We start from the raw sequence: 22,041 nt of genomic DNA, 5'->3' as shown, positions 1-22,041 counted from the left end.
TGAATTTTTTTCCTTTGTTGAAAAACATGCATGTTATAAAATGTTCAAAGAGCATTAAGGTTGTAAAAAATAAGTTCGTACTTGATTTAAGAAAGGACAAATTCTTTAGTTCTTCCTGTTTCCATGTGAATATGTTCTGAGCATGTAAGATGCAACATTATACCATTGCCTCTAAGGGTCTGAATTTTCAGCTGGGCATTGATAAGGTGTGGTATGAACGAACATGCATCTTAAACTGCGTGCAGTTAGCTTGTGTCTGTTGAATCTACTTATCAAACTAGCAGACCCACTACCCCACCTTCTAGGGAGATGCAAGGAATTCATTCCTTCAGTGTATTCACAACCAGGAGTATACAATATTGACAGAGCCAGACATAAATTCATGACAAGAACTGTTTTGGTTTTGTTGCAAGCCCCCATCTGGGAGCTGTGGGTCGAGTCATGCACTGACAATAAAAGTGTTGAGTAATTGTTCACGAAGGGAAATCTGTTTACAATGGGCAATGAATGAGGTGAATCAGAGCAAAGTACTCTGGAAGCTTCCTCCCTCTCCTCGCCCCCATAATAATACTGTATCAGGAAATGTATGTGTAAGGAAGGTGACTTACAGTTATGGTCACAGCTTTAAAAGCATGGCTTCTAAATGGTAAGTGGTTCAATGATGATGACTTTCATAATTAATACCTTTTTTTCATTGTTTTATTGTTTTAAGAAAGTCTTGTTTCTTTGCCAAAGATGTCTGTCACCCAAGGGTGGAGCTATGTAAACAGTTGATTTGATGCTCGTCATCTCTCAACAGTTATCTGCTATAAATGGAGCAAGTGTCTTTTCCATAGGCCTCTTCATGTGGTTCGTCTAAATGAGGGTGCTGAAATCCTTTTTGAGGGAAATGACAGCAATTTATTTTGACTCTCCTTTATTTCCAGGGATAACGGTCTTTTAATGTGCTTTTTTTCCTAATGCTTCTCTCTCTCTCTCTTTTTTTTCTTCTTTTTTAAAATAGTATTGCAGAATTGTGTTGCTGCACCTGGGTTCTGAGTTTCGTTTAGTCATGATCGTTTTGAAGCACTCAGCTCCACATTAATGTTGCGACTTGTCACAGTGCCCTAGAGTAAAAAAAATCTGAAGAATGTGAAACATCTGCTTGGTGTTCATAAGGGCAAATGGTTTCATTTGGGGATACACAAAGTACAATTCCATCCTAGTGCAGCATGCCCAGGAATCAAGGTGCAGGTTATAAATTAAAGATCAGCAAAAAGTCAGAGGTATTTGAATTGAAAGGAAAGTAAGCAGATGGTACATACCTGTGCATCCTCTGCAGTGATAATATCCTTGAGATTTAACAGCCTGGACTTACTACAACAGCATAATTTCCCAGGGAGAATCCCAACCTTTGAGTTACTTTTGTTCCACAGCAGTTGGTTTGCATTTCTTAGGTCTGCAAGGTCCTGATTTTGTGGAGACCTGTCATGTCCATACCTTTGTTGAGTCAAGATTTATTTCAACTTTAATGGAACTCTTTGTTAAGTAATGTTAGGAATGTGTCCGTGTTTGTGGGATCAGGGTTTACAAAGCTTCCCCTATGCCATACTTGGCAGTCCCTTGCAGTTCTCGTTTCCCTGCCAGCTCAGGGCTGTTATCTTCTCACATCTGTTGTTGTATGTCCACCACACGGATAATTCCACTTGTTCACTGTTGGCAGAGTGTTTTGCATTGCTATATGCATTTAAGACATTTTCCACAACTTTATTTTAGGTCTTCTGTGAAGAAATGCCTTTATCACAGTTGCAACACTCTGTAGTCTTCCTCCTCCTTGGAGTTTGTAGTCTTCAAATGTTTCTAAGGTGTTACCTCACTCAGTTGCTCCTGTGAGAAACTATGGACTAGGGTATTGTTTATTAAGATTTATGTTAAGCTCAATGTAAAGGTCAGGAAATCGCTCATGCAACACAGTTGCAACACTCTGTAGTCTTCCTCCTCCTTGGAGTTTGTAGTCTTCAAATGTTTGTAAGGTGTTACCTCACTCAGTTGCTCCTTTTAATGACAGTCTAGGCATAGGCATGTCTACTCAGCAATTTTGTCCTCCAGTTTTCAGGAGGGTGTGTTTTTGCTTTGTACTCTCTTCCGTAGTTTGTACTCTTGTTCTTTTGGCCTGTGACACATTGCACTGGCTCCTTTTTGCTCTTGTTGCACTAAGAGTATGTTCTTGGTTGGCAATTGTGTCCAGTTGTTGGCCAGGAGTCTCAGTACTTGCAGCATTATGGTTATACATGCCTGCTGTATTTCACTTTTTCCATTCTTTTCTCTTTATTCTTTCTGTAGTTGTACACACTGTTGCAACAAAATTGTTCACCAGTTAACCGACAGAAGTGGTTTCATGGGAAGGTTCTTCAAAACTCTGTGGTCTGTTGGTCTCTACTTAACTTTTGGGCAGATTTCCTCCGATGGTGGATGGTTCTCATGTAGTCGGGGTCACCTGGGGTTATATGGTGGTCTACATCTCTCTTGCCTTTCTAATTTCATCACTTTTGTTTCATGTAATTGATTTCCTTATTGCTAAGCCCTGTTCTCGATATGGGACAGGCCAAAGCCTGTCTTTTCAAGAACAAGGCCAGTATCCTTTGACAGCTTTTAGTTTACACTGTTGAAAGGTGTGTTTCATTTGGACTAGTATGATGTCCAATGAATCATGAGGTTTGTTAGGTTGACTTCTGACTTATTTTCTGATAGGTATGGAGACCTAACTGATTACATATGCTGACTTATGATTTTACTTCATAAATCCCTACTGATCTTTAATTGAAGGAAATTTTTTTTAATGTGCTCAGTAATGAATCTGATAAAACACAAATATGAAGTCATAGAACATGAAGACAAACAACTAACTACTGAGTGGTGTGTGGAGGACAAAAGCAGTACTGGTGACAGGGATGCCAAAGATACATGAGAGGTGTGAGATGCGAGATGTTAAGGTTTGCTTAAAAAAAACAAAACGGTTCTTAAAGACATAGGGCCAGGCACTTAACAAAAGGTCTTCTGTTTTTCCTTGTTTTTCACAAGCAAAAGAAGTACTGCTGTTGGTCATAGTAGTATAAATCTTACTAAGATCATAGGCTTACTTGAGGAGTAATCCTATGCTCTTGAAGTTAAGGTACTTTTCTTATGGCCAGGAAGTGCAGATTCTTATTCTTAATTTACCTGCTTCTTTTTTGAGTTGACTGTTTTGGCTGTGCTTAGCTGGAAAAGTACTGAAAGTAGGACTTTCTCCAAAAATGGCTAATTTTTAGTGATTTACATAAATGTATGCAGTTCACCAGACTGATCTATCAAACAGTTTTATACTTACTGGAAACTAAGCTTTCAAACATGTATGTATCAGTGTCCTGGAGCATTTAGAATGTGGTATTTGTTCTTCAAGAGCTCTCAGCTGGCTTTCGCTTCTATACTTAAGTGTGACATTAAGTTGGAATTAGGGTTGTGTTTTCTAGCAGTTTATTAGATTGCAGCATTGAGTGCAAAGTGTTGGCATTCACCAAATCTCCCTTAATTAATTCCTCATGATTTGTACTGGCGTGAGCAACTGCAAAATGTATCTCAAACTGTAGAAAGATGGTACTACATATATATATATACATACTCATTGAAAGTGGAGAATGCATGTGGCATATTTTGGTGTAGTAGTGAATCCTGTCATTGCTGAGTGGTTGGCAGGTGTATTGTAGTCCTTTGGTGTGTTAGGCTCAGGTGGGCTGTGTGTAGCTAGCGGAGGGCCATTCACCATCAGTTATTCTAACACCATTGTACCTTCTATTGTTGACAGTCCACAGATCTTGTATAGACTGTTTTCCATGTCTTTCAAGGCAGAAAAATGTTATATTGTGTTTTTTTTGGTGTGTGTGTTTTTTGTTTTTGTTTTTTTCTATACAGGCTATACCCCAGAGGAGTTTTGGGATTGATTATAACTGTGATTGCTTTGTCAAGGATGGGAGACCTTTCCGTTACATCTCAGGTAGCATTCACTACTCACGCGTGCCCCGCTATTACTGGAAAGACCGCTTGTTGAAGATGAAGATGGCAGGACTTGATGCCATTCAAACGTAAGTAACTGTAGACTTTCGAAGTGATTTGTAGTCCTGGGAGATGTATGAGAAGTAGTTGAGTGGAATGCTACCATCGTTACTTGGTTTATTAATTTTTAAGTAGTAGGTGAGAAAGCTCTATAGAAGTGAAGAGTGGTATGGGATGATCTCTAACAGCATAGACTGGGACAATCGGGCAGGTTATAGCTAACAGTCTGCATCCCTGCTGATAGGCAACACCTTTTGGTTCACAACCCAGAGTGCAAATGTAACCTGAAATAAATTACAAAACAGTTGTATGTGCTTTGTCTCTGCCAAGGGCATTGTAATCTCTGGTCAAAAGTCAGACTAAGTGAGAGGGGACAATAACCTTTTAATACAGCCTAGGTTGTATTGGCCTGAAGCCTTGAAAATATTGGCAAAGGCTGCAGTAACATTTAAAGCTATTTCACCAGGAGTGTTTAAATTTAGAAAAATGGTTGGGAACTGGGTGTACTTCTTTAAAAAACAAACAAACAAACAAAAAAACCCCCACCATTTAAACAGGTTTCAGTTGCATGTACCAAACCTTTAGTCCATCTTTCTTGTCTTTCCTACCTGGTAGTGTACTTACTACAACAGGTGAAGCACTGATTAAAAAAAATGCAGCTTACTCTTATTTTTGCTAAAGCTTCCTGACAAGGGAAGAAGAGTGGTAGAAAACTGTAAGGCACAGTCTTCTCAAGCAGTGGTTGTAATTTCCAAATGTGTTTGTTTTTTCTTTCCTAAATCATTACAAGGCTTAGAGCTTCTCTTTGAAACAGCCTGCTTGTGTGCTATGGACTGCCAGACAGCATTGGTTCTGGCCATGCAGAGCCTGTAGGCGAGAACACTTTGCTCAGCGGGTGTGTTGCACCATCTCTCCTTCCTCTCCCTTGAAATCTGTATTTTGTTTGACCTGCAAGTTGCAGGGCTGCCTTGTACACTTGGGCACTTGGAGATGTGATTAGTAGGGGTTAGTATGTGAAGAACACATGGCAGGGAAAGAAGAGAAGTAGCTTTTTTCCAAATTTAGGGCACTCTATTTTTTTTTTTTTAAGTCTTAAAACTCTTCCCTGTGTTGTGATGATGTAGTGACTTTTTGTTTGGTGGATGGTTTTTGTTGTATTCTAATAAAGCAATTATGTGATGTGAGGGAAGATAGAACTTAAGAACAAGAGGATTAAGTAACACACTTGCTCAGGACAGAGTTACTTTTATTGCAGCAAAAAAAAAAAATTACATGGGCAATTCCAGTAATCTCAAAGGGACCTGAAAATTATACCTTTTGATGTCTGGCTTGAAGATCAGCCTAGGTCCTGACAGTGGCTCTGTGACTCCTACAAGCCATAGTGTCTCATATTTCCCTTAGGTCTCTTTATTTTCCTCCTCCTCCCAACACACATATATCTTCAGTGCCCTCTGTGCATTTCCAGCTTTTTCAACCAGTCCCTTCCTTTTCTCTTTGAAATTGCCTGTTCGTGTCTCTGCTACATCACTGGTATTTTGAGATAGGAATCTTTGTTCCCCCCCCCCCCCCCCCCCCCCCCCCCCCCCCGTGGCTTCCTCCTTCCTTTGTAAGGTCCTGCTAACAAGGTTCCCCCCTCCCCTTCCCCCCCCCCCCCTTTTTTTTTTTTTTTTTTAAACTTATTGAGATCTCTTAATCTGTGCTTTACTGTTTTGCACTAGTGTCCCTCTGCTGTGCAGGAAGGAGTGGAGATTGTCTTGCGTTGCTGGTGTCAACTGTTCTCTGTCAGTCTTGGGAGACCCAAGTTGTACAGTGCAGGCAGCAAGTGTTGCCCTGTGGTTATGTGACCTATGGCCTTAGGTGTTGTTGCTGGATCACAGATGACAGATAACAGGTTTTTTACAACCTTGTTTTCTTTTTGTAGAGCACACTGGGATGCTTTAAGTTTCTCCCACGTCATTGCTTACCTTTGGATTTTTTCCTGCTATGGTGAAAGATATAAATTTAGGAGCTATCTTACATGCAGAAAGTACCCCTGTGCCTTGCATTTTCTACAAGAATCAAGTCTATGTGTCTTTCCACTTGACACTGATTTCTCTCTCTCGATGCTGAAAAAAACCCCACCAAACCAAAACCATATACTAAACCCCTTTTTTTCTTTGAAGTTTGCAGATCAAGCCTTACTGCTCTTGATTATTTGAGATAAAGCAATAAATTTTCATGTTACCCCAAAACAATTCTGCTGTGATTTTGTGTGGCTTTGGTAAAAATGGAAATTGGTCTAGATGATGATTTAGTTGTGGTTTTCTTTTCTCTTTTGTGCCTATTCCTTCTTGGATCAGTAAAACTATTAGTAAGGGACTGAGATACCAGTTGTGTAAAGTCGTTCTGGAATGGGCAGCAGCACTGTCAGACCTCCTGGCAGGATGTTGTAGTTGGACTCCCAACCTCAGGACCACCTCTGAAGACTGTGATTTTGCTGCTTGGGGTTTTTCCCATGAGGCAGGGAAGGGTCTTGCTGTAATTTGAAATACGGGAACCTTCCGTGTTCTTATCAAGGTGCTCCCAGCGACGCTTACCACTTCAAGGGAAACAGGATCCTTTTATTACAGGATTGTCCTTGTAAATACTTTATGGTCAAAGCAAGCCAGACCTGCTCTCCTTTCTGTTCTCTGCAGCCTCATTTCCAAAAGACTTGCTATGCCTTGATGAGCTGTTCAGCTAATGACTGAGTCAGCAGCTTGTCTGGAACTCTTGAATGGGTGAAGTCAGTATATTTATATAACCATCTGTGCCTGGAAACATCTAAGCAATAACAGAATATGAGAAAACAGGTGACAGGAAGCTTGATCTTCCATTAAAGCTTAAAATATCAAGGCCTAAACCTTCCAAATAGCAGGCTCAAATTTGATGTAATGGTTGGTGTGACATCCCAGCAGATGATGAAGTCGTACCTAGGAGTTCCACTCCCAACCACAGCGGGTAGCATGCAGACACATCTGGTCACACAAGGGCAACTGTCCTTGTTTGCAGTTCCTCAGCTGTTCCTGCCAAGGAGAAACATGCTGTCAAAGGCATCTGGAAAGGACTGAAAGTCTGTGGTTTGTTTTTTTTTTTTTGGCATGGAGGAGATAAATAATTAACCACTAGATGGGGCTAAATATTTACAGATCAGTGAAGAGGCTTCCTGGAAGAACCTGCAGTTCCCTTACTGGCATTTTATTTGTTTTACTGTATTTGTTGACTAACTGTAAACGTGTAGAAACCCCCTCTAAGAAAGAGCTGCTGTTCAGAATATCTATTAAATAAAAAGTAAGCACAATTTACTTTTTCTAAAGATTCATAAATGTGTAATTTAACTAGCATGTATAAAATGCTAATGTATTTATTAAATTAATGCAAGCTATTTAATTTTACAATATTAAAAAAACCCACAAACCCCTGGTATTACAGAGACAATTATCCTGTACATTAAGGTAATTAGAGTGGGCTTTTTTGCCTGTTGATATGTCTCTGAAATAGGAGAGGAAAACTGACTTTTAAAGAAAAGGAAGGTTATAGGATAAAGCTTAGAAATTGTATGTAAATGGGGAGAAAATGCTATTACTCAAATACAGAAGTACCACATTTCAAGTTTGAAAAAGGAATACGGCATTCCTTTATAAATCCATTATTCTGTAGCTAAAGGATTGCAGCATTAACAACTGACTATAAATTTGTACAATGGTATATAGGAATTACACTTGCTTATAATAACAATTTCAAAGTAAAATGATTTAATTTGAGGCCATTGCTAGCTATATAAAATATACTGGGGGATTAAAGTGTATTAGTAATAATTTTTACACCAGTGTTTAAAGTATGTTTGTATCATGATTCATTCTGTAAGAAAGCATTTTGCACATATTTTTTTTCTTAACTTTCTTCCCTTCTCCACTAAAATCTGTTTTTTTTATGGCCTTGTGGGGAAGCATGGGACATAAATTAAAACTGTTTCTGGAAGAATTTTTCTGTCTTCTTCCATCTTGAGTGTAAGGGATCTGGAGAAACCCTTTTGTCCTTACCTAAGACACTATTAAGCATATTTAGACCTTCAGACTTGTTTCTAGAACAAGTTCATAAAACTCTCCCATGTGTTTATTTTCATAACTAACAAGTTACAAGGTGTAGTTAAATTACAGCTAGAATCTGTTTCTCATATAAACCTGTAGTTACAACTTGTTCAGTAGCCTAAAGAGAAAGGAGTATAAGCAGTTGCTGTCTTTCTGTAGTAGTATTTTAGGCAGTGAGAAACTGTTATGAAGTTAGTATCTAGTCATCTTTATTTAGCTTAAACAGGTGCAGCTCTCTGCTGGAAGCATTTTTCAATGAATGAGTTCCTACATCAACACGCCTGTTAATTCCTCCCAGAAAGAGCTTTGCCTGTTACTGCAGTGTTGTGTTGTTGATTCATAGTCAGATGATACTTTTAGTGGAACCTGCAGACCCTTTTCCTATTAATACCACTTCCATGTGTTGTCCTTCTCATTTTGTATTTTTTTGCCTTTTCCTATGCAAGAGAGAATTAAAAAGTGGTAACTCTTAATTCCTTGTTGATATCAGACCATGTTGCTCATTAGTTAAGAGCATTTACATTCCTGACCATGTTCACTGATGGATTTGCAAAGCATGCTGTGCATTATATCACTTAGATGTCAATAAAAGCTTTGGATATAGTTAGACCTACCAAAGAGACTTGGCCTGCTCCTCAAAATATCCCCTTGCTTTCCCAGCAAATTGTGGGTCGTTCTTCTGTGGTTAATTTTTATTCTATGTTAATGTTATACCAACTAGCCTCTTTTTTTTTTTTTTTTTAAACTTGTTTGCTTATAGCGATGTCATACAGTAAAGTACCAAAAGCCTTGCTAAGTCAAGAGACACTACCTTTTTTTTTCCTTTCCTCTAATTCTTTAGGAAAACTTTCCTGTGAACAAATGGAGTTAGGTTTATCTGTCCTTGACAAATCCATAGTCATATATATATAACTTAAAGTAATTCTGTATTTCTAAGCAATAGTTTTGAAAATAACATAGCTCTAATGGCTTAGAGCAAACCAAAATTATTGTGCAGTGATAACCTGGATAATGGTATACGGAACAGGGAGAGTAAGCACAATTTGATACTATGGTATTGGCTTCTTTTGAGGTAGGTTGGTAATTTTTTTGTTTTAAATAGTTTTCTACTTTATCCACTTTTATCTTGAATGTCAGCAGTCAGCTTGCTCCTCTGCTTGAAATCTAGACAAAGAGCACAAAATTAAATTAACATTGAATGTATTTTCACGTGGTTTATATAGTCATTAAATGTACATGTAGCTTGTTCTACAAGTGGGTTAATCATGTGCTTCAGAAACAATTAGATCAGGTTGACAAAGAAATAAAATACGCTACCTAGAGGGGAAAATCTGCATTTTGATGCCTGAGTGTGTTGCTTTGACTCCATCCCGGCATACAAATTTTAAGCTTAATTTTTTCAAACAGGGGCTTAAGATTTTGGCATTTGTGAGGCTATAATATTAACTAACATTGCTGAAAGATTGTAGTGTTTGTATTTGATGTTCAAGTACATGTATGTCTGAGTGTGGCCATTTCAGTAGTGTGCTCACGTGAGGGTTCCTGTTTTTCTTGCTTATTGAAAGCAGTGTTTTCTGCACTTTCTTTCCCTCCTGGGTAGTTCTTACAAAATTAACTCTGGAACACATAAACAAACCCAGACAGTATGAAAAGCATTGCCTGAGAGGATCTTTGCTTGTCTAACCACAGTTTTGGTTTTATGGATTTTTCTCAAATTTGTTCTCTCTGGAACAGTGGCAACAGTTGTCTTCGAGATTGCAAGCCTACGTGCAAAAAAAGTAAATGCATGGAGAATGAGTTTTCCCATTCTCTTGAATCTTTGCTCAGGCTGTACTCATCCCTAATTTTAATGTCTGTCCATGCTACGACTGCCACTTAGTACTATTCCAAGCCAAAACTCTCATGGTCCATAAGCTACAATGCTACGCATAGTAGTTGGTAGATAAACACGCTTCTTTGTTGTCCTGCAACCAAGGCTGTTTTTTTTTTTTCTTCTGTGAGATGTTCTGTGATGAAGTTGTAGTTTCCTAACCTTGAAGCAGGAGAGAGGTGTTCTTTCAAGTAGTTATCTGCTTGTTTGGCAGCTTTATTACTTGGTTGAAATGAAGTTTTACTTTGTCCAGGCTCTTGGGCACTTTAGTATCCTCTAACTTGACCGTTTTTCCCACACTAGTTTTCCAGAACAGGGGTTGCTCCTGGTCAATGAAAACTTTCAGAACCTAGATGCAATATCATTTGAGGCTTAGACGTTTTTAAACTCTTTGCAGTGGCAGCAGCATGGACCTGTCAGCCTAGCTGGTGTTCCCTGTGCGAAATGGGTGATCCATTCACAAAGGGTCATGCGCTGTTTTTGGGCAAGCTTGTTCTTGACCACCTCCTTTTGTGAGTGGTTTACAGTATTCATCTCTTCACAAACCTCCTACCTCTATACAACTGGCAGCTGACTTGCTAACATTAAAACTGTTAACTACTTAAATTTTGGAACAGACATCATGGTTTCAAAATGGCACTACCGAAACCTGTTCTTGCATTGGTATGGACTCCTGTAGACATACTGCAAAGTACTAAGCCTTATTTCAGTATTAATTTTAACACCTTCTGCCATATGAAGTACCTCACAGAAGAAGGGCCCTAGAGTGATTCTTTTATTTTACTGAACTGAAGATCAGTTCAGCATTACAGATCTCTGGGGTATGTAGTACAAGCAGTTGTTATTTGGAGATCAGGTTTAGTCTTGGTTTCCTAATGGAAGGTGATCTTCTCTCTTCATAGGTATGTGCCGTGGAACTACCATGAACCCGAGGTGGACATGTATGATTTTTCTGGTGACAAAGATCTAGAGTATTTCCTGCAGCTTGCTAACGATACTGGTTTGCTGGTTATCCTGAGAGCTGGACCTTACATCTGTGCAGAATGGGACATGGTACAGCCTTTTGTAACAGTTACCTCATTTCTGGGGTAAATCTAATGCAAGGATTTCTGTCTTAAAGTAGACAAATGTACTTTGTGTATCCTTGGACAAGAATTTTGGTTTAGCGTATTAGTCCATGCATCTTAAGTGTCTTCTTACAACGCATACTTTGTATTTCTTTTTTTCATTGGGAATTATTACTTGTAGAAAATCAATCTTCAGGTCTCAGTATATGTTTTGATAATAGGCTAAATTCTTCTTATGTTTCCCAAGAGTGATCACTGACTGATTCCTTTTCTTTTTCCAGGGAGGTCTTCCTGCATGGCTGTTGGAGAAGAAATCTATTGTTCTCAGGTCTTCTGATTCAGGTAGAGGCATCAAAAAGTACTAGTAAAAATACACTTCAGCAGCAAGGCAACTTTGCTGTTTGAGGCCATTACTAGTTAATTCATATTTCAGCTTAAGTTATCTTGTGAGTAGAATCTTCAGTACTGTTAATTATATAATTCTTGAAGGCACACTTCTAGAATGAACAAAGTAGGGTAGAAAGTTTCCAAGGTATTAACAAATTTCATGAAAATTAGTGCCAAGAGAGAAATCATTGTCACCATTGAGGAAAAGACAGATAGCTCTCAGCTTTGAGTTTTTTGGTTTTGCAGCTGCTGACTGGCCACTCATTGTGGGAATCCTTCCTGGCTGGTCAGTGTGCATGTAATTTCAGAACTAGTTACAGCGTTCTCGTGTGCTACCTAGTCATGGACCAGACACAGAAGGATGAGATGAGACAGGAGATTAATGTGGTTATTGGAGTGTGTATTAGGGGACAAAGATATATATCATATCTGACTTCAGTTCTGCTCATTTTGGGATAAATTACCTATTTAAAAAACAGTACACATAGCAACATTTTAATTTGTTTTCCTGCTGAAATGTATTAAGACAATCTGTGTGAGACATATTGAAGTCTCTCTGGTGATTTTCAAAGTTCATCAGTATTTAAATGTTTTATCTTTTAGTAAGCTGTACTGGAAGCTGACATTAATGAACGAGTATAACAGCACATCAGTTCATTAAATTCTGTTCAGTTATACTTACTTAGAACACTAGGTAAAAACTACCCATATATAATTTAAAACAAAACCTTCAAAAAAGCAGAAAAGTTGTGGAACACTTGTACTTTGTGTATCACAGATTACCTGGCAGCAGTAGAGAAATGGATGGGTGTCCTTTTGCCAAAGATGAGGCCTCACCTCTATCAAAATGGAGGTCCAATCATCATGGTGCAGGTAACTTCCTGAAAAATCAAACGAACCCAAGCAGCATGGATGCTTATATTGCTCTTGCAGTAACTCCATGGGTGTTGGGTGGTAATGTCACAGATGTTCCTTAACAGTTTCAGGTAGTTAAGATTCTGATTAAATCCTTTATCCTAAAGAACTGAATGCACTGTTTCTAGGATTCAGAGAGCGCTTGTCTGCTCTATCGAAGTTGTTTCCCACAACTATAGAAAGCAATAGAGGAAACTTGTGGAGCTTTTGAGATCTAAGTTTCATGTCAGTTCTCACATAAAGCCAAAATACATTAAAATTGCCTGAAACCCTCTGACAGGCAAAAGGAGAATAAGGATACCTTCAGATAGAAGCAAAACCAGTATGGAGTAAGCCTAAAACTTGTGACAAAAATGGCCTCAATTTATTCTTTTTAGTTAGTCGCACCTAACTTAAGCTGTAAATGTTTCAGGACACAAATGTTGTGTGTTCATGGTGAGTAGCTTCTCTCTTAAATTCCTTCCAGAGGTGCAGTGGTGATTGTTCGATATTCTTAGTATTTCACCATAACAGCTTTGTGTTAATTTTTTTTAAAACTCCCTGGTTGGCACAGGATGGGATAGGAGACCCTTCTTATAATATGCCCAAGATCATTGCTCTTGAACAATGTATTATATCTATTGAGGAAAAGCACTAGGCAAAACTATTCCCTGGCAGGAATAAGTTGCTTTTAACAGGACTTTCAGAAATAACTTTCAGGTGTATGTGGCATTGGATCTGGAGCTTGAAAGCCTATCCCCTTGGGAAAGGGTCAAGATGTGTACCTCTCAGTAGTAGCAGGGTTGTCCTTCTCCCCTCAGTCTTTTGAGTCCATTGCAGGGCTTTGCTGTTCACGTGAGCCGCTCGTAGGTGTCTCTGTTCTGCAGGTCCAATTTTGCTGCAGTTTTGATCATGTCACAACCTGTTATATGGTTTTATTGTTCTGTTTGGGAGGTGAGTGTCGTGGTTTAACCCCAGCCAGCAACTAAGCACCACGCAGCTGCTCACTCACTACCCCCCCATCCAGTGGGATGGGGAAAAAGAAGTGAAACTCCTGGGTTGAGATAAGAACGGTTTAATAGAACAGAAAAGAAGAAACTAATAATGATAAGACTAATAAAATGACAACAGTAGTAATAAAAAGGATTAGAACGTACAAATGATGCGCAGGGCAATTGCTCACCACCTGCCGACTGACACCCAGCCAGTCCCCGAGTGGCGATTCCCTGCCCCCCCACTTCCCAGTTCCTAAACTAGATGGGATGTCACATGGTATGGAATACACCATTGGCCAATTTGGGTCAGGTGCCCTGATTGTGTCCTGTGCCAACTTCTTGTGCCCTGGCTGGGCATGAGAAGCTGAAAAATCCTTGACTTTAGTCTAAACACTACTGAGCACCAACTGAAAACATCAGTGTGTTATCAACATTCTTCACATACTGAACTCAAAACATAGCACTGTACCAGCTACTAGGAAGACAGTTAACTCTATCCCAGCTGAAACCAGGACAGTGAGTCATAGCGCTCTGTTTTTAATAGAGACTGTGTTTCGATCACTGTTGCTAAGTAGCTAGGGTAGAGATTTTTACATGGAGGGCGATTCTGTAGGAAAATTACTTGCTTCCACACAATGATTTCTCTCCGCTGTAAGATACAGGTGAGAGGAATGAGTGTCTAGAACTGTTGTCTTCTCTTCTCAGGTCTGGAGTTAAAATGACATTTTCAGCATTGCTGTCAAAGGAAGAGGAAGGTTGGATTTGGGCTTTTCATTTTTGATATCAGGTGCAGACTGAAATTGGCTATTGCTTTATTGACTTGCTTTTACTGTGCAGGTAGAGAATGAGTATGGAAGCTACTTCGCTTGTGACTATGACTATCTGCGTTCCCTTCTGAAGCTCTTTCGACAGTATCTTGGGGATGAGGTGGTGCTGTTCACAACTGACGGTGCAAGCCGGTTTCACTTGAAATGTGGAGCTCTTCAGGGTCTTTATGCAACAGTGGACTTTGCCCCAGGTTGGAGACTGCTGTCTGTTACCAAAAAATTCTGTTGCGTGTGTGTTTGTGGCAGGACAAACTGAGTTGACTGCTTGACAAGCCTGACTGCTTTGTTTAAATGGGGCAATAGACATTTATGGATATTTGATGTACTCTTAAACGTACAAGGATCACCCACAAATACCCAGATAGAGGGTCATAATCACTTCTCTGCATCATGAAATCATGAATAAACAATTTACACTGCTCATAGTGCCTGTCTCCTAAAAATTAGCAGTAATAGTTGACATTGATTCCATTGATGGTTTTAATATTTTTTTGATGTTGGGGTTTTTTGGTTGTTGGTTTGGTTTTGTTTTTTTTTTTTTTAATGACCTCTGCCCTAGAATCCAGCCCTTGTAGTTAATTTCTTTTTAAGCCAGTGGTTACCGGAAAAAAATTGCTGCTGAAGATTATCGTTAAAAATGTGCACACTGCCACAATTTGCTGTGTTACAGGCCTGAAGAATGGCTAAGCAACTGTAGTGTGTTCAGAAGGTGCCCTTTTGATAGAATAGGAGAGTTAATGATGTAAATGTTCATGTACTGCATGGACTTGGCAAAATAGGCTTAAGGCACAAGAAACAAACTCCAAGATGGATCTTTCCATATTTTTTACATGTGGTCTCTTGTACATTATTCTCTCCACAGTCAAAGATGTGTGCTTAGCAGGAATCTGTTTTCTTACAAGTAGATTGAAATTGTAAACTCTTTCATGTGTATTATTGATGAGCTACTGATGGAAGTAGTTATTTCTGGTCCCTATGGCTTGAGCCACTAGGAGTGATCAGAAGTGAAACTCAAGAGATAGCCTGGCTTCTGTTCTGCCCCGTAGTCTTGGTACCACAACCCCAGACCTATATTTTCCAATGACCAAGTAGCAATTCTGACACATCTCAGACATTTTTGGTGCCAGGATGTTATTCCTGAGAAAAGCTGGGTTTTCGAAGATGTATCTCAAAAGCAAAGACACGCATGCATGTATGTATGTATTTTAAGTAAGTTCTGCAACTTAAACACTGAAATCACAGGTACTGATTCCTGTGTTTTCTGAAGTAACTTTCTTGTCTGGATTTTTGCTAGGTGTTGGAAGGGAGATAAGACACCTTTCAGTAAAATGAAGGACCAAAAAGTCATGGATGTAGCAACTCAGTTTTATTTTTATCTTCTTATAGGTGGCAATGTCACAGCAGCATTCTTAGCTCAAAGGGGCAGTGAACCTACAGGCCCTTTGGTATGTCTTCTCACTTAAATTTCTTGTATCATTCCTAATCTTGCAGTGGTTAAGAGAGGAGTTGACAACAGTGTGTTGGACAGTTTTACAAAGACACAATTTCCAAGTCAGTCAGAAAAAGTGAATAGAGGAGCTTCTCTGTGTGTCAAATCCACATTAACTGCTGTTGTGCCAATACTACTCTAGTCTCAAAAGGTATTGATTTTGTTTCAGTATTTTTCCTTGCTGAGGCAAATGTTTACAAAGCAGCAGGAAACAGTAAGAATGATTAGATGAGTTAGTGAGGTACGTGTGTGGGTGGAAGTTAAAAGCAAAATTAAAAGGGCAGGTTAGAAGTTGCTTCCTGTTTTCGGCTACCCTAGAGGTTTTATACAAGCTATAATGGGATGCGAGATCGCTGGAAGCCTTTTTGACAAAGGGAGAAGGGCTGTTGAGGGTACAAGATTAACTCTGTGCTATGAAATTGTTTAGAACGCAATTTGAGTATTCAAAAGATTAATTTTTTATTACATCTAGTCTGTATGCTATTCTGCAGAGAATGTTTTGGTTCTATCATTTATTTGAATGCCAAGCATCTGAAACATGTTCATGTTGGCAGGTTCTGAGGAAATCCATGCTCTTTGGTATTTAACCAATTATTTTCAAAGTGTCCCTATAAAATTATTGAAACAATCCTTTAATTTCTTTGACTTGTAATCTGCTGAAAACCACTGACTTAGTGTACACTTTGCTTTATTTATAGTAGTTTAAAAATGGCTCGAATGAGTCAAGGTGCTATGTTTCCTTCCCTCTTACAGTTAGTAACCTTAAATCACATTTCATTCTGTTCTTATTCCCTCTTCATGTTTTCCCTTCCTCTTTTGCCCTTCCTCCTTTCAGGTTAATTCTGAGTTTTATACTGGATGGTTGGATCACTGGGGACACCGTCATTCTGTTGTGCCTGCACAAACTATAGCTAAAACACTTAATGAAATCCTGGCACGTGGCGCTAATGTTAACCTGTAAGTGTGTGTTCAGTAGAGGTAAATTTGGGGGGGATTTTTTTCCTCCCAATTCAGCAAAACCTGATTTAAGTGGATGGCTTTTTTTCCTTTTTAGGTACATGTTTATAGGTGGGACTAACTTTGCCTATTGGAATGGTAAGAAATTGTTTAAATGATACTAATGATGTAGGAAAGCTGTTTATGAATTAGGTAGTAATGTATTCTGTGAAAGAATAAGCTATGCCTGCTTTCACATGACAAAAGATGACTGCACTAGCTGTTCTCTGTCTATTACCAGCATGTACTAAATCCACATGGTATTTATCTTTGCAAAGGCTAATTCTGCTTCACCCAGTCCTGTGAAACGGTTGAAACATGGATAAATTTGTTTTGCTTCAGAATATTTCTGAAGACTGTATAACAGAGCAGTGTGAGCTCAGAAGGAAGTTGTCCTCCATCAGGAATAGTTTCTCTATGCCAAATCCCAAATACAAAGGCCTATGTTGAATCTAAAAATGTAGCAGAGTCTGGCTGTGATTGGAGAGAATTCTGAAAGTCGATACCTTTGAAAAAAACCAACTCTTCCACTGTTTCTAGTGCCTTTTTTTTTTTTTTTCTTCCCCCTCCCTTAGGTGCTAATATGCCCTATATGCCACAGCCCACTAGTTATGACTATGATGCTCCACTGAGTGAAGCGGGAGATCTGACAGAAAAATATTTTGCCTTGAGGGAAGTCATTGGTATGGTGAGTGTCCCCATGACATATTTAGAATGGGTCTTTGAAACATCGCTGGTGTATGGCAAACTCTCACTCTTGTGTTGGTTTAAGTTACTTCTGAATTTACTGCATTCTGCAGGTAAGGGAAGGGAAGTAGAACAACGCGATTAGGCCAACCTAACTACTTGTTGTTACAAAAAGGGAAAGATCTTGCACCTCTCTGACTATACTTTCTGTCGCGATGGCTCCTTCCTTCCTTTCAGAGGAGGGAGTACAGGTAGGTGTAGGTCTGACACCTCAATGATTCAGCTCTCCTTTTTTGCTGTGTTTGTTTTCTTTCAGCTGAAGGTCAGTAAGCTGAATCGACTCACTCAGTCGCATGAGAGCCAGTGCTGGCACAACAGTAGCAGAGGGAGGCAGGGAGGGTTTGGCTGGGAGTAGAGATGGAGGAGGAGTGATCAGAGCTCTTTCCCTTGCAGCATCGATGAGCTGTTCAGTCAGCTCAGGCTCATCACTCGATGTCAGCCTGATATGCACTGCAGCTTAGTGCTTTGGCTGTCTGTATCCCAAGCTTCATGTTGTAGTTTTGGGCCTCTGTGAGGAGTGTGCTTATCCAAATGAGCACATCTTGTTTTTGTGATGCCACAAATTGTAGGTAGTGAGTGGGACCAGCTTTGCCTTGCTGTAAAAATGCACAGTATCTCTACAAACTGGAGACTGAAGTGAAACATAGAACCTGCATCTGGATTTTGAATAGCCTTGCATTGGAGGCCATTCAGATGAGGCTTAAAAACAGATTCCATGGGAATCCCAAGGCTTAGGATTGTACTTGCTGTCCTGTTGCATGCCAGCAACATTCCTATTCGCTAAAAGACAGCTTTTTGATGGGAATACATCTCCCAAAAATGTATTACGTTTTCTCTAGGGTTGAGCATGCCTTTATCTCCATACCTGGGGAAGGCCTGCTGTGGATCATGTTCTTCAATTTCTCCACTGCCCCTAAGCTTTCTGTTGATGGGATAATTTTGATAGCCTTTCAAGGGGAACCTCCTGTCCTGATGCAGCTTTTCTCACCAGAGAAATTCCCAAACTTCCTGTTTTTGAGTTGTTTTCTTCAAGGCAAGATCCCTATCTGAAATGTAAGTAGTGTTCTAGTGCAGTGAGAGTGCCTTGATAAGATCTGAAGTGTTCAGTATAACCTAAGGTGTGTTGGGTGATGGTACAGCTTTTTTTGGTGTGGTTTGTTTATCTCTTACCCTCCATATCCATAGGATCTTAGTGAAGTTTTCCTGTCTCTGCGGTGGGTTTTAAACCCATAACAGTCTATCTACTCAGTCGCAGTTTGGGGTGGAGCTGATGAAAGAAAATTAAGTTGCCTGTAACTAATGACTGTGTTCAACGTGTTAGCTGTGCTATAGGGCTAACATGTTATAATCTTCCTTTACTGTTTCCTTCAGTTAATAAATGTAATAAAGAAGAAGGGTTTCACTCTACAGCTTCTTTCAATTGCTGACAGCATTCTTTAATTTTTATTATTTGGGCTGAAATGTCCTACTTCTGACTTCTCTTGGGAGAATTCAGTTTTTCTTTTCTTTAAGTCTTAATATCTTGATTATTTTCAGATACAGAGAGGAAGAAATGAACTTGTTGCCAGAAATATAAATCAGACTTTCATCAGTCCATAGTTGAGATTTGACAGGAGGGCATTTGGAGTTATACTGCTGTGGCCTGTTTTAAAAAAAAAAAAAGCAAACCAAAACAAAAAAAAACCCACCCCAAACAGACCAACTAAACAAAAAAACCCCTTGTTTTGGTGCAGAGACGAGCTTCTGAGCATGAGTTTTATGCTGGAAATTCCATGTGTATATACCATGTGTAAGCCCAGCAAGTCATGCCTTGTGCTAAAACTTTCAAGACAAAATCAAAGTAAAATCTTTTAAGAAAAATACCCTTTTGGCCCCTCACCAAGTTTATATAAAAACCCTCTAGGAGCTGCCAGAGTAAGCACTCAGAAGTCACTGAATGTTTAGATTAAGATAGCCTTCACAAGGGGGGGTCATTTGTGCATGTATATTAAAATGTAGGCTTAGATTGTTTAATCACATGGGTATCTCATCTGCAGAAGTTTTTTCTCTATAATGTGCAGGCAGGGCCATGTTCAGTAAATGAAAGAAGAGATGGGAAGAGTGGCCATTACAGGGGACAAGTAGGCTCAGAAGGGAGGAGGCTAGGGTATGGGGCAGAAATTCACTGTCTAGACTTGCCACTCCTCAAAGGTGTCCAAGAAAGTGGTGGACATGCTTCACCTCTTTGCTGATCTCGGGTGGTTATTCCTAGAGATATAGGGCAAGAAGTAAAGAGAAATAGCCTGGCAGTCCGAGTGTTGCCTTGTCATGTTTACCTATGATTGATTCGGCAGTGGTCTAGACCAGGACCACAGGGAAGCTAATGATGAGACCTCAAAGGTTAATGGAGCTGTGGAGGAGGCTGTGGTCTCAAGGCCTGCTTCTCAAAGAAGCCAGCCCAGACAGTAATGGATTAGCAGGTGGGGGTGGAGTATAGTAACACTGAAAGGAAAAGCACAAGAAGCTAATAATTCCCACATGGAAGTGCTGCTAGGGAAGGGTCAGGTGCCCTACCAACTTGGAACAGTTAACTCAAGCTCCCATGGACTGGGGAGATGACTGCAGGAGGGTTATAGAAGACAGTAATGCAAGCTCTAGCCACAGGAGGGCTTCAAGGGCACTGTGATTCTTTGGCAGCTCATTTGTTCGCTATGCTTTTTACTGTTACCTTGAGTTGAATAGTTATTAAAAATTGTTTACCATATGTGATCAAGTTAGATGGTTTAGTTTTTGGTTGTTTTTTTTTTAAAAAAAGCCTTCATCTTAGACTAGATGCAGCTTTTATCCTTTAGCACATTGGGATTATCTACTTTTAGCCAAAGTTCTACAAGTAGAACTTTGGCTAAAGTTACATGTAGTAAGTTATGAAGTGGAAAGTGAGAATCCAGTTAAAGCATGTTTTTATTTAAGTTTCATGTGGGGTTTTTTCTCTTTCCTTTTCTAGTATAAGCAGTTGCCAGAAGGTCTTATCCCTCCGACAACACCCAAATTTGCATATGGGAAGGTTCGCTTGCAGAAGGTAAATTAACATCTGTAACATGCTGTGTATCTTTCTGTAATGCTGTATGTTTGCTTTTTGCAAAAATTGCAAAAAATGTTTATGAGGGTGTCATGGCAGTCTCTAGATATGATACAAAATAAAGAGGAAAACCTTGAAAGCAAACTTTCAGGGAGGAGGGAGAAGAGCTTGGGAATTCGGAATTATGCCCATGGTGGAAAATGAGAAAATGTATGTTATCTGGGTATAAAAAGAAAAGTTTTACAATGTGCAGTATGTGCCTGAAGTTTTACTAAACTTAAATTAATATATTATTAACACAATAGAATCTTCGTTGTCTAAGATAACTCATGTATGAGTAATGTAGCTGGGGGAATGCTAGCATGAGAGCTATGAGCAGAGAGTGTTTTTGTAGCCGGTGATGCCTCTGAAGTAGAAACAGCAGGTAGGGTATACATATCTTTTAAATACTTCTAGGCATTTACGTTTTGCATACGGAACATTGTCAATAAATTTGAAAGTCTTATTGATATTTTCTTACAAGATTTGTGAAAATCTGTAGCTGATGAGAGAAATTAAATTAGTTTCCTGCCAAGGGAAGAGCATGCAGAACCCAGACTTGCAATATCCTGTCTGATAACAGTGGTATAACTGGTCAGCACATGAGTAGCTGGGGTTTGTCCATAGCACCATCACTTTAGGACCAGCAACAATTTTCTGTGAAATACGGTTGAGAACTAGGTTGCTGCAGTGAGTGTAGAGGATGGTTTAAGGGGGGATGGAAGAGACAACAGGTATGAACTTGGCTATATTCCTTCTGCTGGGCACAGACAGGTTGTTTTGAGGTAGAGGATTACTGCAGTTGGTGTACGGGATACTGTAATTCATAATGTTTTGATCTTATACTTTGTACTTTTAGTTTGACAGCCACGTTTCCAGTCAGCAATGTATCTGATCTGTTACGCGCTGCAGCTGAAGCATTGCAAAATTTGGTACTGATAAGGCTTTGCAGGTGTTTTCAAGTCAACCCACTCAAGTGGTGGGCAGAAATACTTTTTGTATAAAAGTGATTCAACAGTGAAGTTGAAACAGATCTATATCATTTTCAACAACCTTTGAGTATCTTCAGACCTTTTAGGGCAGGTTTCACTGAACTGGCTTATATTAGGTAGTGACTAATTAAATACCATTATCAGTGCACCCATCACTTCTACTGATATCATAGGTTGCCATCATTTGGGAGCCTAGTAGTCAGATTTTGACTCTTCCACTTTCTCATGGTTCATGGCTCTCAGGCTGTCCAATTTCACTAGAATGATGAACTTTCTCTTTCATGCCTTCAAGAAATGAATGCTGTGGGGTGCCTGGCCCAGACACCTGTCTTAGAAAGGAGGAGTCGTATGACTAAAGTTGCTCAAATATTGCAGCTTTGATCTGGCCAACACACTGCGAGCTCTGTTCTTGCACCTTCTCACCCTCTGCACATCCTGCTTTTTTGAGAGGAGTTGTTTTACTCTCCACCCAGTTGTTTTAGGAACCCAGATGGCATGTCTAA

The 22,041-nt window shown here is 39.5% G+C and overlaps 1 protein-coding gene across 1 annotated transcript in view; it reads left to right on the top strand.

Annotated features, from left to right (window-relative positions):
* The window catches only part of GLB1 (galactosidase beta 1), a 48,457-nt gene that overhangs the window by 8,269 nt on the left and 18,147 nt on the right, over positions 1 to 22,041 (top strand). The window contains exons 2-11 of the mRNA XM_049817229.1: positions 3,928 to 4,097; positions 10,950 to 11,100; positions 11,396 to 11,456; positions 12,280 to 12,374; positions 14,228 to 14,408; positions 15,604 to 15,662; positions 16,542 to 16,663; positions 16,761 to 16,801; positions 17,278 to 17,390; positions 20,433 to 20,507. Of these exons, the coding sequence (XP_049673186.1) occupies positions 3,928 to 4,097; positions 10,950 to 11,100; positions 11,396 to 11,456; positions 12,280 to 12,374; positions 14,228 to 14,408; positions 15,604 to 15,662; positions 16,542 to 16,663; positions 16,761 to 16,801; positions 17,278 to 17,390; positions 20,433 to 20,507 (1,068 nt within the window). The remainder of the gene's footprint in view (positions 1 to 3,927; positions 4,098 to 10,949; positions 11,101 to 11,395; positions 11,457 to 12,279; positions 12,375 to 14,227; positions 14,409 to 15,603; positions 15,663 to 16,541; positions 16,664 to 16,760; positions 16,802 to 17,277; positions 17,391 to 20,432; positions 20,508 to 22,041) is intronic.

Source organism: Accipiter gentilis, chromosome 14, assembly GCF_929443795.1.
Source record: "Accipiter gentilis chromosome 14, bAccGen1.1, whole genome shotgun sequence".
Lineage (NCBI taxonomy): Eukaryota > Metazoa > Chordata > Aves > Accipitriformes > Accipitridae > Astur > Astur gentilis.
Note: the sequence above shows the minus strand (reverse complement) of the source record. Positions and strands in the feature narration are given on the sequence as shown.